Raw genomic sequence first — 16,277 nt, 5'->3', positions numbered from 1 at the left:
TTAATTAATTTTTAAGCTGTAATTAACTCGATTCAAAATTTTAATCGTTTGACAGCCCTAATATATATTTTTTAATTAAATCGTTTTCTAATTGTATTTAACGTTACAGACATAATATGTTACACTCATCCAGAGTCTTCAGTTTAGGCTTAAGGTAGGGTTATCAAATTTATCCCGTTAACGGCCGTAATTTAAAAAAAATTTAATTCATCACGTTAAAATATTTAACGCAATTAACGCATGCGCTGCATGACCTACTCACGCATTGTCGATTTCAATCTGTAATGGCGCCGTTTTACCTATATATAGAGCTAAAAGGCAGCGTAAAATGAGTAGAGAGAATTTTGGCAGCCTTTGGAGCCTTTTTTTAATTGGCTTAAGCCTTACAATCCCTCTCCCTACGATTAGAAATATCGTGGGAAGTAATGTGGGGAAGAAAGGTAGTAATTGATCTTTTTCTTAACACCCTATGTTATTTTAGAGAAGATATAGCAATTGGTACCAATATGCACAGTCATGGTTGTACTTCCCATCATGCATTTGGGCAGAATAGTTAAATGCCTACAGTATTATTTACTGAAAGCTCAACAAATACATGAGATGGCAATATTTAGCCACAATATACAAAGTCACATTTATCTTTTAAGAATTACAAGTCTTTCTATCCGTGGATCCCTCTCACAGAAAGAATGTTAATAATGTAAATGCCATCTTGAGGATTTATTGTCATAATAAATGAATACAGTACTTATGTACTGTATGTTGAATGTATATATTCGTCCGAGTTTTATTCATTTTTTCTTCATGCATTGCCAAAATATATATGATCGGGAAAAATCATCGGGAATGATTGGAATTGAATCGGGAGCAAAAAAAAAAAAAAACGGATCGGGAAATATCGTGTTCGGCAGATACTCAAACTAAAACGATCGGGATCGGATCGGGAGCAAAAAAACATGATCGGAACAACCCTAGTTATTATTATATGATACGATATTATTATTATTATTATTTTATTTACTTTTGTTCTGTGAAGAATCAAGAAAGGGTTATTTGATTGTGACTTTCTGAAAAACAATACGTTTTTACATTTAGGCACTCCTGTAATCGTCACACTTTTTCTGTTACAAACTGACCCCGGCCCCTCATCAGAGAAGGGAAAAGTTATGTGGCCCTCACAGGAAAAAGTTTGGGGACCCCTGATGTAACGGGTACATGCAGGTCCGCGTGTTTGAGCGGTGCGCGGAAAACCTTCCCTCGGATGACTTCATGTGGGTGCGCTGGCAGTTAGTGTTTCCGCCTGCCGAGTGGACGTGTCGTGCGGCGCAGGTTCGAGTCTTGACCTGAGCGAGGTGGGATCAGAACGCGGGTGCGGCGCGGACTAGAGGTGTGCAAAATTTCCAATTCTTAGATTATTCGCGATTCGGCCGTGGAAGATTCGAGAACGATTTACAAACATCTAAATTCCGATTATTGAAATATGCCAAGTAAAGCGGAAGTACAACACACTCAGCGTGCCGCGCGGTCTTCGGGACAATGAGGAACGGAGCGAGAGTAGCTAAACATCATGCTTCTCGTTACCCGGCCCCTCGGGTAATGCCAGTGCTCAACTCATGGCTCTAGCTCAACTCATGCCACGAGATAAAAAAACACAACAACATACCTGACTGCTGCCGAAAAGCTGCTACAAAGTACATCCACATAATGCTACGCTAGATATCATTTTTATAGGACTAGATGCAATATAGATTCGGTAGCGTTAGCAGCACATCTACAAAAAGCTAGATGCAGTAGTAAGTAAACGGCCGCCATCTTAAAGCAGTACACTTCCCTGCAAGGCTGTTGTAGCGAACCTTCCAAGCAAACCTAATTAACTTGTTATCTAAAATACTCCTAAATCGGTAAAATATTGACTCGAATCTATCTTTAAAATAGTTTTAAAACTTTCACAAGTCGAAAGTAGACGAAAGGGAAATTATGGAATAACGGGAGCAATTTTAACAACTTTAACGGTTGATTCACAACATTTAATTAATTGAATGTAGTTTAAAGCTGCTGATACAGAATGGGGACTGGAGTTCTTTATTTACTGTTATTTTTGTATATTTTTTTACTGCTTGATACTGAAATAGTAGTTTGGTTTAGCCTGAGAGTATTTTTGAACAATTTTGGAACTAATGTACAAAACATTAAAAAAAAAAAAGGAGGGGGGTGCATCAATAACCGTTTTATAACCGAATCGGAGCCTCTGAATCGTAATCAAATCGTTAGGTCCCCAAAGATTCCCAGCTCTAGCGCGGACACACTGGTTACATTGGTGCCGTGACCCGGATCAGCAGTGAAGGTTTTCGGGGGAGTGAGTGTAACGGGTGAAGCGGTGCGTGAAAAACCTTCCCTCCGATGCCTTCATGTGGGTGCGCTGTCGACTGGGCCGCCAGCTCGAGCTTATAGCCTAGCGGTTAGTGTTTCCGGCCTGCCGAGTGGATGCGTCGTGCAGCACGGGTTCGAGGCTTCACCTGAGCGAGGTGGGATCGGAACGCGGGTGTGGTGCGGACACACCGGTTACACTGACAGCAGGTGGCAGCACAGGTTGATTGTTTCCAACAAGAGAACAGTAATGGCCAATTGAAGCTTCTTGAAGCAATGTAGCTTTGCAGCCAATGTGTTCAAAGCTTCATGGTGGTTCATTTGGTCTTATGACAGTCTTATGATGCCGCTGTCAAATAAAGTGTTGCTGTTGAATATCTTTTGGTGTGAATATCCCATCATACGGTGAGGACAGCTGCGGTTTATAGTCCAATGCGGCTTATCGTAGCATGTGTCGCTACGACTGACTGCAAATAACTGAAGCGGATTGTGGGATGGCCCCCTACTTGAAGGCGTGGCGCACTGAAAGTCTAATCTTACTCATCAATCATTATGAAGTCTATTCGTCTCGTTATGTTTTAGTCTCCCAAGACACGTTTTTAGCTCGTTATCGTCCTGAAAAAAGTGTTCATTGATGAAATATTTTCGTTATCGTTGATGAAAATAACACTGCGTAGCATCTACTGCAGGGGTCCCCAAACTGATGCGATAAACTATCCGGCCTACGGACACATTTGATCCGGCCCCCTGAACAAAAAAAAACAAAAAAAACAAAAAAAATTTTTTTTTTTCTTTTTTTTCAATAGTGTTATTTATTTCCTGGCTTTTTTCTGTGAAGAACCCAGAGAGGGTTATTTGGTTATTATCTATTTAATTAATAGTGTTATTATTATTTATTATTATTTATTATTATATCATATCATGATTTTTATTTATTTACTTTTGTTCCGTGAAGAATTCAGGGTTATTTGATTATGGCTTTCTGAAAAACAAAAAATTTTTACTAGGGCTGTCAAAATTATCGCGTTAATGGGCAGTATTTAATTTTTTTTAATTAATCACTTAATATTTGACGCAATTAACGCACATGCCCGGCTCAAACATATTAAAATGACAGCACAGTGCAATTTCAACTTGCTACTTGTGTTTTTGGGAGTTTTGTCACCCTCTGCTGACGCTTGGGTGCAACTGATTTTATGGGCTTAAGCACCCATGAGCATTGTGTAATTATGGACATCAACAATGGCGGGCTACTAGTTTATTTTTTGATTGAAAATTTTACAAATTTTATTAAAACAAAAACCTTAAGAGGGGTTTTAATATAAAATTTCTAAAACGTGTATGAACATTTATCTTTTAAGAACTACAAGTCTTTCTATCCATGGATCGCTTTAACAGAATGTTAATAATGTTAATGCCATCTTGTTGATTTATTGTTATAATCAACAAATACAGTACTTATGTACCGTATGTTGAATGTATATATCCATCTTGTGTTTTATCTTTCCATTCCAACAATAATTTACAGAGAAATATGGCATATTTTAGAGATGGTTTGAATTGCGATTATTAAATTAATTTTTAAGCTGTAATTAACTCCATTAAAAATTTTAGTCGTTTGACAGCCTTAATTTTTACATTTAGGCACTCCTGCAATCGTCACACCTTTTCTTTTACAAACTGACCCCGGCCCCCCATTAGAGAATGGAAAAGTTTGGGGACCCCTGATCTTCCGAGACAGTCAAACACAAGCGTTTGTTTGAACGATTTGAATCTGTCTTAAACTCTGGTTGGTAGCTAGGTAGGTGCATCCTCCATGTTGCACTCCTCCATGCATGGCATTTTCATTCTTTACTACCACCCTCCATTTCTCATCCTTGGCTGCTTCTTTTACCTGTTGTCAGCATCATCACAGGGTAAAAGTCTTTTACTAACTTGCCTTGTTTGGCTTTTCTTCTCTCTCTGCCCGCGATCGGGGGCCGTCCTGCCCTCAGTCGGCTGTCCCACGGCGAGGTGGGGTGCGGGGAGGACCCCGAGGCAGGCGCGGCGGCGGCCGAGAGCAAACCGACGTCGCGTCACTTTTACCCCATCGCCCTGCTCCTCGTCAGTTCCCACCTGCTGGTCGTCTGGCTCATTTTAAGTCTGGTTTTTCTGCTGGCAAAGTATCAATAAAGCTGCTGACAACTACCACGCCTTTACGTGCTGTCTTCTGCGTCTATGATAATCATTTCTTTTCCTGTTTTCTGTGAGGATTTTAATACTATTTATAGGGCTGCAGTTATAGAATATTTTGGTCATACACTTCAGCATCAGTTGACAAGACAGCTCCTACAAACATTGCACCACGCCTTCCCATTGGGGTCTGACTTAGGCAGAGCGTTTGGCATTCACTGTAACAAACTCAGACACACTGTAAATGCCGGATTTAGGTGGAAAAAGGACAAACATTTTACTGCATGACAGCAGGCAGGAGTGTCTCGAGTAATTTGGTCGAGGATTCAAGGTAATTGTTATATAAAATAGCACTATGCATGCACTTTGAAACGTGAAAAGATGCATGGAGAAAATTAGCGCAACTTTAGCTTGAAATATTTACTAGGGCTGTCAAAAAAACCGCGTTAACGGCCGGTAATTAATTTTTTAAATTAATCACGTTAAAATATTTGACGCAATCAACGCACATGCCCCGCTCAAACAGATTAAAATGATTGTGTCATGTCCATTTGTTACTTGTGTTTTTTTTGTGTTTTGTCGCCCTCTGCTGGCGCTTGGGTGCGACTGATTTTATGGCATCAACCATGAGCATTGTTTAACTATTGACATCAACAATGGCGAGCTACTAGTTTATTTTTTGTTTGAAAATTTTACAAATTTTATTAAAACGAAAACATTAAGAGGGGTTTTAATATAAAATTTCTATAACTTGTACTAACATTTATCTTTTAAGAACTACAAGTCTTTCTATCCATGGATCGCTTTAACAGAATGTTAATATTGTTAATACCATCTTGTTGATTTGTTGTTATAATAAAGAAAAATACAGTAAAATAAGGCATATTTCATAGATGGTTTGAATTGCGATTAATTAAGATTATTTTTTAAGCTGTGATTCACTCAATTAAAATTTTTAACCGTTTGACAGCCCTAATATTTACATAAAATGAATGATAACTGCCCGTTTTTTTGTTTTGTTCTTTTTTGTTGCATATATACATATATATATATATATTTATATATATAAATTCCGGGATTTACGCTTTTATTTAGAAGGACTTTCAACTTTAAAAACTTTGTTTTGCGACTGCCGCCACGTTGGATTAAACAATAGCATAATTTAAGCTTGAAATATTTACGTAAAATGAATGATTACGGCCCGTTTTTTTGCTTTTAACCAAGACTCTAGACTGTTTTATGTTCATATCTGTAAAAATTCCAGGATGTACGCATTTATTTATTTAAGAATTTTCAACTTAAAAAGCTCTCTGTTTTGTGATGACGTCATGTTGTATCCATACACAATTGCGTAACAGAAGTGTCGAGGTAATTTTTGACCAACTTTTTGGCAAAAATTTAGACATTTCTGCATCCATACAAATTTTTTTACGTGTTTTATTTTATGTAACATTTCAATCTAAAAACGACGAGGGCCAGATAGCCAGCAGGACGTGCTGAGGCAATAGTAACATCGGAATTCAACCTAAATAAATTAGGTTTGTATATAGAAAAATGCAAATTTTGCTTTTGTTGAGTAAAATTAAGATGATTCTGCATGCTTTCCTCAAGTATTAATTTTCTGAAGTGAAAATTGAGCAATTTATAGCTGTTGAAAACTTGCTCTTAAAAAAAAAAAAAAAAAGGTAATTACCTCTGCATTTGAGCATTTTTGTGCATCTAGCTTGAGGATTTTATAGCTATTTTAGGTTTTTGCTATGCAAGTTAGCCAATTGTTGCATTGTTTGAATTCGCTAACTTCCATAGCAAAAATCCACTACCTTAAATGCTATATTATGCTAATGTTTACAACAATTGGCTAAATTGCGTAGCAAAAGTCCGCTAGCCTAAATGCTATATAATGCTCATGTTTACAACAATTGGCTAACATGCATAGCAGAAGTCCGCTAATTTAAATGCTATACAATGCTAATGTTTACAACATTTGGCTAACTGTACAGCAAAAGTCTGCTAGCTTAAATGCTATATAATGCTAATGTTGACAACAATTGGCTAATTTGTATCGCAAAAGTCCGCTGGCCTAAATGCTATATAATGCTCATGTTTACAACAATTGGCTAACATGCATAGCAGAAGTCCGCTAATTTAAATGCTATATAATGCTAATGTTTACAACATTTGGCTAACTGTACAGCAAAAGTCTGCTAGCTTAAACGTTATATAATGCTAATGTTGACAACAATTGGCTAACTTGCATTAAAAAAATCCGCTAGCTTAAATGCTATATAATTCTAATGTTGACAACAATTGGCTAACTTGCATAGCAAAAATTCGCTAGCTTGAATGCTATATAATGCTAATGTTAACAACAATTGTATAACTTGCATAGCAAAAGTCCGCTAGATTAAATGCTATATAATGCTAATGTTTACAAAAATTGGCTAAATTGCGTAGCAAAACTGTGCTAGCTTAAATGCTATATAATGCTAATGGTGACAACAATTGGCTAACTTGCATAGCGCTAGTTTAAATGCTATATAATGCTAATGTTTACAACAATTGGCTAAATTGCATAGCGAAAGTCTGCTAGCTTAAATGCCATATAATGCTAATGTTAACGAAGTTTGGCTAAACTGGGAGGCAAAAGTCCGCTAGCTGAAATACTATATAATGCTTACTAATTTTTACAATTGGCTAACTTGCGTAGCAAAAGTCCGCTAGCTTAAATGGTATATAATGCTAATGTTTACCTGACAGTTTCTGGTGCTGTTAAAAACTTGCACTAAATAAAAAAAATTACCATGTTATTTTGGGCAAAAACTTATTATATGTTAAATGTTATACTTGTGTAAAAAAAAAAAAAAAAAAAAAAAGTGGGATTTATTAGGGAACGACTTTGAGGCACTACAGCACAGCCGTTCTGTGTCGTTTACGCTTCAACATTTGTACTAACAACATTTGTTATTCAATATTTATTAGCTGCAGCTGCAAATACACACGTTACATCTCCATTGCCATTGCTGTCAATGACCGCAGGGAAACTAAAGGAATTCGACAAGAGTCCCCAAAACTGTAAAAAGACAAAGTCACACCCCTCTGGTGGTCTGGCGGTGAATTACAGAGCTTTTCAATATTTTGCAAGTGTAGTAACACTTGGGTAGGCAGTGTGATAGTGTCTTTTAGTGGTGTGGATAAGAACATTTCAGATGTGTGAGAGCATTTCAGTGGTGTTTGAGCATAAAAAAACAAAAAAAACAGTTTGGCGTAGTTGATGAAAAATTGAGTTGCGTGAGAGCACCGCCTACTTTTTTAAATATAGCCACTGGACGTCCAATCCAGATGTCCAATCCATTTTGACTGGGTTCAAAAGTGATTGGACGTCTGTCGCCGTCAGTGCTTGCCAATTGCTCTCATTTTTGGACTATAAACTGCTACTTTTTACCCTCATTCTATTTATTTGGGTTAATAGGTAACACTTTATTAGACAGCGACGTCATAAGACTGCCATAAGACCGTCATAATTATGACATGACACTATCATGGATATTAATTACTGCAAGATGTATTAAAGGGATCCTCTATTTTTAAGACAAGTAATTCTTAAAAGATAAATGTTAGTGTGAGTTATAATAATTTGATATTAAAACCCCTTTTAATGTTTTTGTTTTAATAAAGTTTGTAAAATTATTTTAAGTGATAGGTCGCCATTCTTGTTATGTCGCAGTGTCACTGGTCCCGTTGCCGAAATTCCAGCGCGTCACTCGTTAGCTTTCCCAACATGTCGTCAGTTCTACCCTTCCTATTTGAACCAGATCTGAAAAGTGAAGAGCAGGACAGCACTGTCGGTCGTTCACAAGACGAGCTTCAGGGAAGAATGCGTGCAGCAAATACCTGATAAGACAAAAGTTGGGCAAAACTGGTGATGCGAGAGAGTCCTGTTGGGAAGTCCGGTTGGGAGCGATAGTGTATGCTGTCTGGTTTTATTAGCAGATATTCAAGGTAAACATATTGCGTTTTCAAACTTATCCCAATATAATTATGTAGATTGTTAGCATCCAGAGCTGTCGTGTGCTTTACATACAGTACAGGCCAAAGAGCACACCTTGTGTAATCCATGTTTTGTACATTGTAACGCGTGGTAGCTAGGATACGTGTATAAAAGTACCAACAAGGGGAGAAGCTTCCACTATGCACATTTATTCACAAAAAACAATATTTCCACGTTGACCACTCTTCACTCGGGAGCTCAGCAGTACGCAAACACGCGTTCCCTGACGAACTCCAACATTGTTGTGAGGTCCACGTCAGAGACACTGTCGTCACTGTAGCGTGCCATAGTGCTTTAATTGTTTAGTATGATTTGGGGAAAACTCCCACGAGGAATAGTCAACATAAAAGACAGCAATAGTAATCCAAATCTGCGTTTTTTAATCACTCGAAGATCCAGGAATTAGACCAATCCCATGGCAATGTCGCAGCCGCGTCAGGCCGTCGATTCCACAAAATAGACTGATCTGAAAAGCCGCTGTGGGACCGACGAATCAAAAAAATGGACAGATCCGAAACCAATATTGCAGACACGGAGGGACCGTCGGATCCAGAAAATAGACGGATCCCTTACTTGACTGAGGATCCCGGAAAAATGTTCGGGTGCCAGTTGTAATGCGTGGTGGGTAGGATACGTGCATACAGGGATCAAAAAGGGGGAGAAGCTTCCACTTATGCACATTTATTCACTAAAAATAATAATTCCACCTTGACCACTCACTCCACTCCCCTTGTTTCCGTTTGACTGGAAATTGCATCCAAAAGCAGCACATGGTGGCATTTTACTTCGCGAGTTTAGGCAGCAATAAGCAATTGTTGAACACGCTACACATTTGGAAATGACGTCATCACTGCGAGCCCGCAAACCATGGCGCCAACTAACGGTCAAAATATGGACTAAATATTATAAAATATTGCCATTGATTTAACATTTTATGTGTTTCTAACAACATATTTTAGTACAAGAGAACAATTGTGGTTTATTAAAGCCTACATGTATTTAAGTTAGAGGATCACTTTAAGTGTCATCTGGCAAATTATGTCACTTACTCCATTTATGTCCTGCTTGGATATTTTACATCCATTCAAAAGTGAGATAATTCACCGGATGACACAAATAGACATCTGTCATAAGCATTCATTAATGCTCATGGCAGTGTCACGTCATAATTATAATGGTCTTATGAAAGTCTTATAGCGCCACTGTCAAATAAAGTGTTACCAGATACCATAACTAGCAGTTAATGAAACAACTGGAACAGCAACTGAAGAAATAATTAGCACTGAACATGAATTTTGATTATTTACATCTGTAGCGCTGCAGTGCATGTTAGGAGGCATGGTGGACGAAAACAATGTTGACAGCAGGTGGCAGCAGAGGTTGACTGTCTCCCCAAATGAAGCTTCTAGAAGCAATAATGGTGGTTCATTTGGTCTTATGACAGTCTTATGATGCCGCTGTCAAATGAAGTATTACCGGTAAATATCTTTTGGTGTAAATATCCCATAATACAATGAGGACAGCTCGTGTCAAATTTGGTAGGTAGCAGCTTATATTCAGGTGCGCCTTATAGTCCAAAAATTACGGTAATCAACTCTTCTTGTGCTCACTAACTTGACTGACACGATCATTTCAACTAATAGTGTATTGTTAGCGTGACGCCTCAATTATATTCGAATTTGTTTCAGGAAAGCCAGTTGAAAGGCTTCCAGAGCTGTATTACCAGAGAAACAATTAATATTTAATCGCGAGATAGACGAGGCTTTGTAAACACTTTGCGGTTTGAGAATGCAAAACAGCGGTGACACACTAAGTGGACTTTGTAATTGAGTTTTGCTGTGCAATGAGCCACGTCAACGCCACGCCCTTGAAATCACTCGCTCACACACTCGAGGCTCGCTCGTTTTATGGCGGGTAAACAATCTGTTTGCATTTTCGACAATCGGAAACAACCACCGCACCAAGGCAATTAATATGTTTCCAATGTTGTTGTATTTTGGGGTCGGCTTAATAAGATAAAGAAACAAGTTTTCTATATAAAATTAATGATTTTATGTACAGACAAGGTATTATTATTGAGTAATCAATTAACTAAACAATTATGAAATTAAAGCAAACCACTGAAAATCATCCACTTTCACCTAATTGATGTCAAAATGTTTGTCCAATGGTCGGTGATCATACAATACTCTTCCTTATCAGTAGGTGTCAATAGGTAACTAAATACTAGGTTAGAGTGGAACTAGCGGCAGCAGGCAGCTAGCTAGCAGTGTCCGGCTAGCGGCGGCTAGCTAGCTAGCAGCAGTGTCCGGCTAGCGGCGGCTAGCTAGCTAGCAGCTGCGGCCAGCTAGCTAGTTGCAGTGGCCAGCTGGCTAGTGGCGGTCAGCCAGCAGCGTCTGACTAGGGGAGTCCGGCTAGCGGCGGCCAGCTAGCTCGCAGCGGCTAGCTGCAGTGGCCAGCTAGCTAGCAGCGGCGTCCGGCTAGCAGCTGCCAAGCCAGCTAGTGGCAGCGGTCAGCTAGTGGCGGCAGTCAGCTAGCCAGCGTTGTCCAGCTAGCGGTGGTCGTCAGCCAGCCAGCCAGCAGCAGCGGTCAACTAGCTAGTGGCGGCGGTCATCTAGCTAAAGGCGGTGGCCAGTGGCAGCCAGCCAGCAGCGTCCGACTAGTGGCATCTGGCTAGCAGCGGCGGTCAGCTAGCTGCGGCGGTCAGCCAGCTAGCAGTGTCCAGTTAGCGTTGGCCGTCAGCCAGCTTACAGCGGCGCTCAGCCAGCTAGCAGTGTCCAGTTAGTTAGTGGTGCCCAGCTAGCTAGCGGCAGTGGTCAGCTAGCTGCAGCAGTCAGCCAGCTGGCAGTGTCCAGCTAGTTAGTAGTGCTCAGCCAGCTACCAGCGGCCAACGCTAGCTGGACACTACTAGCTGGCTAGCTAGCAGCAGCAGGCTAGCAGTGCCCATCTAGCGGCGGCTGGCTAGCAATGTCCGGCTAGCGGCGGCTAGCTAGCTAGCAGCTGCGGCCAGCTAGCTAGTTGCAGTGGCCAGCTGGCTAGTGGCGGTCAGCCAGCAGCGTCTGACTAGTGGAGTCTGGCTAGCTGCAGTGGCCAGCTAGTTAGCAGCGGCTAGCTGCAGTGGCCAGCTAGCTAGCAGCGGCTAACTGCAGTGGCCAGCTAGCTACCAGCGGCGTCCGGCTAGCAGCGGCCAAGCCAGCTAGTGGCAGCGGTCAGCTAGTGGCGGCAGTCAGCCAGCCAGCGGTGTCCAGCTAGCGGTGGTCGTCAGCCAGCCAGCCAGCAGCAGCGATCAACTAGCTAGTGGCGGCGGTCATCTAGCTAAAGGCGTTGGCTAGCTGGCTAGTGGCAGCCAGCCAGCAGCGTCCGACTAGTGGCGTCTGGCTAGCAGCGGCGGTCAGCTAGCTGCGGCGGTCAGCCAGCTAGCAGTGTCCAGCTAGCATTGGCCGTCAGCCAGCTTACAGCGGCGCTCAGCCAGCTAGCAGTGTCCAGTTAGTTAGTGGTGCCCAGCTAGCTAGCGGCAGCGGTCACCTAGCTGCGGCAGTCAGCGAGCTAGCAGTGTCCAGCTAGCGTTGGCCGTCAGCCAGCTTACAGCGGCACTCAGCCAGCTAGCAGTGTCCAGCTAGTTAGTGGTGCTCAGCTAGCTAGCGGCGGCCAGCTAGCTGGCTGAGCGCCGCCGCAAGTTGGCTGACGGCCAACGCTAGCTGGACACTACTAGCTGGCTGACTGCCACAGGTAGCTAGCGGTGGCGGTCAGCTAACAAAAGGCGGCTGTGGCCAGTTAGCTAGCGGCGGCTGCAGTGTTGTAAATTTTACTTTAAAAAAGTAATTAATTACAGTTACAAATTACTTCTCCCAAAAAGTAATTGCGTTAGTAACTCAGTTACCTGAATGTAAGTGTAAAAAGTAACTGCGTTAGTAACTCAGTTACCTGAATGTAAGTGTAATTAGTTACTTGGCAAAGTAACTAGTGATAATTTTTTTTTTTTTCTCAAAAAAAAAAAAAAAAAAAAAAAACAGGTCAGTTTAAAGGGTTTTGGAGACAATTGGCCCTAGCCCAATTCTTTACCCTCCACTTAACTAGACACAAGGGTATTGCGATAACTAGATACTAACCTTTGCTATGTGTGGAAGTCATTTAAATTTGTGAATCAACCGTTAAAGTTGTTAAAATTGCTCCCGTTATTGCATTAGTTCCCTTCTGTCTACTTTCAACATAAGTAAGTTTTAAAACTGTTTCATCATTTAAAGATAGATTTAAGTCAAGATTTTGCCGATTTAGGAGCATTTTAGATTAAAAAAAAAAAAAAAAAAAAAAACTTACTTCGCTAGGAAGGTCTACTGCTTTAAGATGGCGGCTGTTTACTAATGCATATAGTCCTTAAAACATGTCGCCAATGCAGCCGTGTCCGTCATTTGCATCTAGTTCTATAATATGTGATAGCTACCGTATCATATGGGCGTAGTTCTTGGCTATGGCTACAGTCAGAGATTATTGGAGCCACCTAGCATCGCGTTTGCAACGGCGTCTTTCCCACTCCTGCTATGCTCTCTCATCTCCCTGAGTCCGTCTCTCTCTGACTTTTTTTATTCAACCAACTTAGTAACGCATAGGAACGCACGCCTTTCCCGCCTCAGTAACGGTAACGGCGTTGCCAAGATGAGAAAAGTAATTAATTAGATTACTCATTACTGAAAAAAAATAACGCCGTTAGTAACAACAATGGGCGGCGGCTAGCAGCGACGGCCAGCTAGCAGTGTCCAGCTAGCAGCTAGCTATTGTTAATATAATCGACAGTCATTTTTACATTTTTTGATGGTGGAGTGCCATGGTTTTTTTGGGGGGGTTTTTTTGTTTTTTAACAAAAAAGTGTGCCGTGGCTCAAAAAACAGTTGAAAAACTATGAATTAAAGGACAAAGTAGTGCTTTGTATTTATTTTTAGATTAAAATGATTATTTTCAGGAAAATAAATTTACTGGATTGTTCTCAATTTAAAAAACAAAAAAAAGGACTTTTTTTTAAATGTATAAAGTACAAAAAAAACGGTCACTGGAAAATGGAATACCCATATTTTTTTCGTAATTGTATTAGGTTTTATTTTTGTATTATGAAAATGATTTTTTTATATAGTCAAAAATAATTTATTTTCAATTGAAGTAAAAGAAAAAAAACATTATATAGTATATATATGTTTTTATCTTGTAATTTTTTCCCTTTAATATCTTTATTTTTGTTTTATAAAACATAAAAAAATAGATAAATGAATAAATAATTAAGATGAGTTTTTTTTTTCATTTAATCATTTTTACTTTTTTTAAGTAAAATATCAAAATATTTAAACATTTTCAGATATTGTAAATTTTCCATTTAATTATTTATATCTTTTTTTTTTATTTAGTAAAACCATTTATTATATATATTTATATATTATTGTTTATTTATTTTACATATTGTAAAAAAATAAATTAATTTAAAAAAAATAATGATAGTAATAATGGCTGCACATGTCATATTTTTTCCCATAATATTGGAGCATACCTTTAAATTTTATTTCATTATAATTTTAAAATTGTATCCATACCTGTGCTTTTTTGTATTGAACTTATAGCAGCACAGCCTATAGAAAATATTTTTAGATGTATTTTCTCCATTTTAAAATTGCAAAATTAGAAGATCTTGTTTAATGCATAAAGTACCAAAGAAAAAAAAAGAATAATAATAAAGTCACTGCAATATGGAATACCCGTTGCAGTTATTTAATTATTATTTATTTTTACTTTTTTTTTAAGAAGAACAAGAAAAAATATTTTATATCATTCACTTGTTTATTTTTAATGTATTTCATTTCTTTAAAAAAGTGAAAATAAATAAAACAAAAAATTTTTTTACATATTGTTTCTTTTTCTTATTTTATTTCATTTCTGTAAGTAAAGATTTTTTGAATATAATTTTTTTTTTTTACACATTGTAATTTTTTTCATTTAATTATTTAATTTCATATTTGTAATTAAAGCCAGAAAAGATATTTGTATATTTTGCATTTATATTTATTGTAAATTTCTTTCTTTTTAAAGTACGAGCTGCACTTAATATTTTTCCATCATATTGGAGCATACCTTTTAATTTTATTAACGTATAATTTTGAATATATATGTATTGTTATCAACTTTAAAATTGCTAAATTATAGGACCTTTTTTTAATACATCAAGTACCACAACAACAACAAAATCACTGGAATATGGAACACCTAAATGATTTTCATAATTGTATTAGGTTTCACTTATTTTTGTATCATGAAATTGATATTTTTATATTCGAAAATGATTTTGAAAGCATTGTAGCACTAGTATTACTTTGATCTTCACTGTGATTACATTCATAGCTATGCTTTGTTGATCTTTTTATGATTATACTTCCTGAATCTTATTGTTTTCAAGTTTTGACGTTAGCGAAACTGTCATAGGAACGCGCATTTTGAAATCCCGTGTTGACGCTTTTCATTGTTGCGTTTGGCCGCCAGAGAAGGCTGTCGCATGGACAACGTGGAGAAGAACATCGGCTGCAGGAAGTACGCCTTCAACATGCTGCAGCTGATGGCCTTTCCAAAATTCTACCGCCCCCCCGAGGGCTCCTACGGCAAAGTGGACACATGAACGCTTCCTGTCTTTCTTTGTTGACCGTTTGCTTCCTGGAGTTAACTGATAAGGTACAGCCCACTCTTCCTTCGAGCTACTCCCAATTTGAGAAAACGACAATTATTTATTTTTTTTCTACGCTGTCAGCATACTCCATTTTCAAAATAAAACAGTCTTTCCATTTCCTTGTCCTTGTTTTTGTACATTTTTATAACAAAACGTGAAGCGCTTTCATTTGTTGTTTGTAAATCCATTGAAAATGAATAAATAGCATAAGCGGTTTTTAAGGGGGGCCAAGGGGCCAGGCCCCCCCGGTGTCCGAAAAGTGTCATTGCATGTAATTAACTTTCCTATATATATTTATAAAAGTTGTAAAGCAATAAAAGTGCAACAAAAATGAATGAAATGAACAAAATAATATATTTTTATAATGGGTCAAAATTATTTTTTGAGCACCTTAGAGAGTCATTTGCTTTGCATAAAATTTTCAACAAAAAATTTTTTGGAAATTTTGTAAAATGATTTTTCTCTTTGATCGAAAAATAGCAACAAAAAAAACAACAAAAAACAACTTTTTTGGGATTGAATGATTTAAACACAAATGTCCTGATCATAATATGGCCCAAACACAAAAAATATTGCGTCAATCAAAGAAAAGGTTTTTAATGGAAAATCGAGTGTTCAAATGCAAATTTTTCAATCTCAAATATTTTTTCACATGCAAAAATGTTTTCTATGATTGAAATTTTTTTTCTTTATGAAAATCTATATATTTTTGAAGCAGCTTATTTTTTGATTGAATAATAAAAACAAAAATGTCCTAGCCAAAATGTGGCCCAAAAACAAATCACCATTACTTCAAACTTTTTCAAATTTTTCAAGCTCAAATATTTTTTCACATGCAAAAACTTTTTCAACGATTGAATTTTTTTTCTTTATGAAAATCTATATTTTTTTGAAGCAACTTATTTTTTGATTGAATAATAAAAACAAAAATGTCCCAGCCAAAATGTGGCCCAAAAACAAATCAACATTACTTCAAACTTTTTCAATGAAAAA

General features: G+C 38.1%; 1 protein-coding gene across 10 annotated transcripts in view; it reads left to right on the top strand.

Annotated features, from left to right (window-relative positions):
• The window catches only part of inpp4b (inositol polyphosphate-4-phosphatase type II B), a 501,746-nt gene extending 486,302 nt beyond the window's left edge, over positions 1-15,444 (top strand). For 9 of the 10 annotated variants that reach the window (XM_057844279.1, XM_057844282.1, XM_057844283.1 and 6 more), the window contains one exon: positions 4,362-4,679. In XM_057844279.1, coding sequence (XP_057700262.1) covers positions 4,362-4,539 — 178 coding nt within the window. In that variant the 3' untranslated portion in view covers positions 4,540-4,679. Of the gene's footprint in view, positions 1-4,361; positions 4,680-15,103 lie in introns of those variants that run through there. The other variant, XM_057844280.1, reaches the window with a different exon arrangement.
• The last annotated feature ends 833 nt before the right edge of the window (positions 15,445-16,277 follow it).

Source organism: Corythoichthys intestinalis, chromosome 8 (genome assembly GCF_030265065.1).
Source record: "Corythoichthys intestinalis isolate RoL2023-P3 chromosome 8, ASM3026506v1, whole genome shotgun sequence".
Lineage (NCBI taxonomy): Eukaryota > Metazoa > Chordata > Actinopteri > Syngnathiformes > Syngnathidae > Corythoichthys > Corythoichthys intestinalis.
The sequence above is the reverse complement of the archived record's forward strand: the minus strand, read 5'-3'. Positions and strand labels throughout refer to the sequence as shown.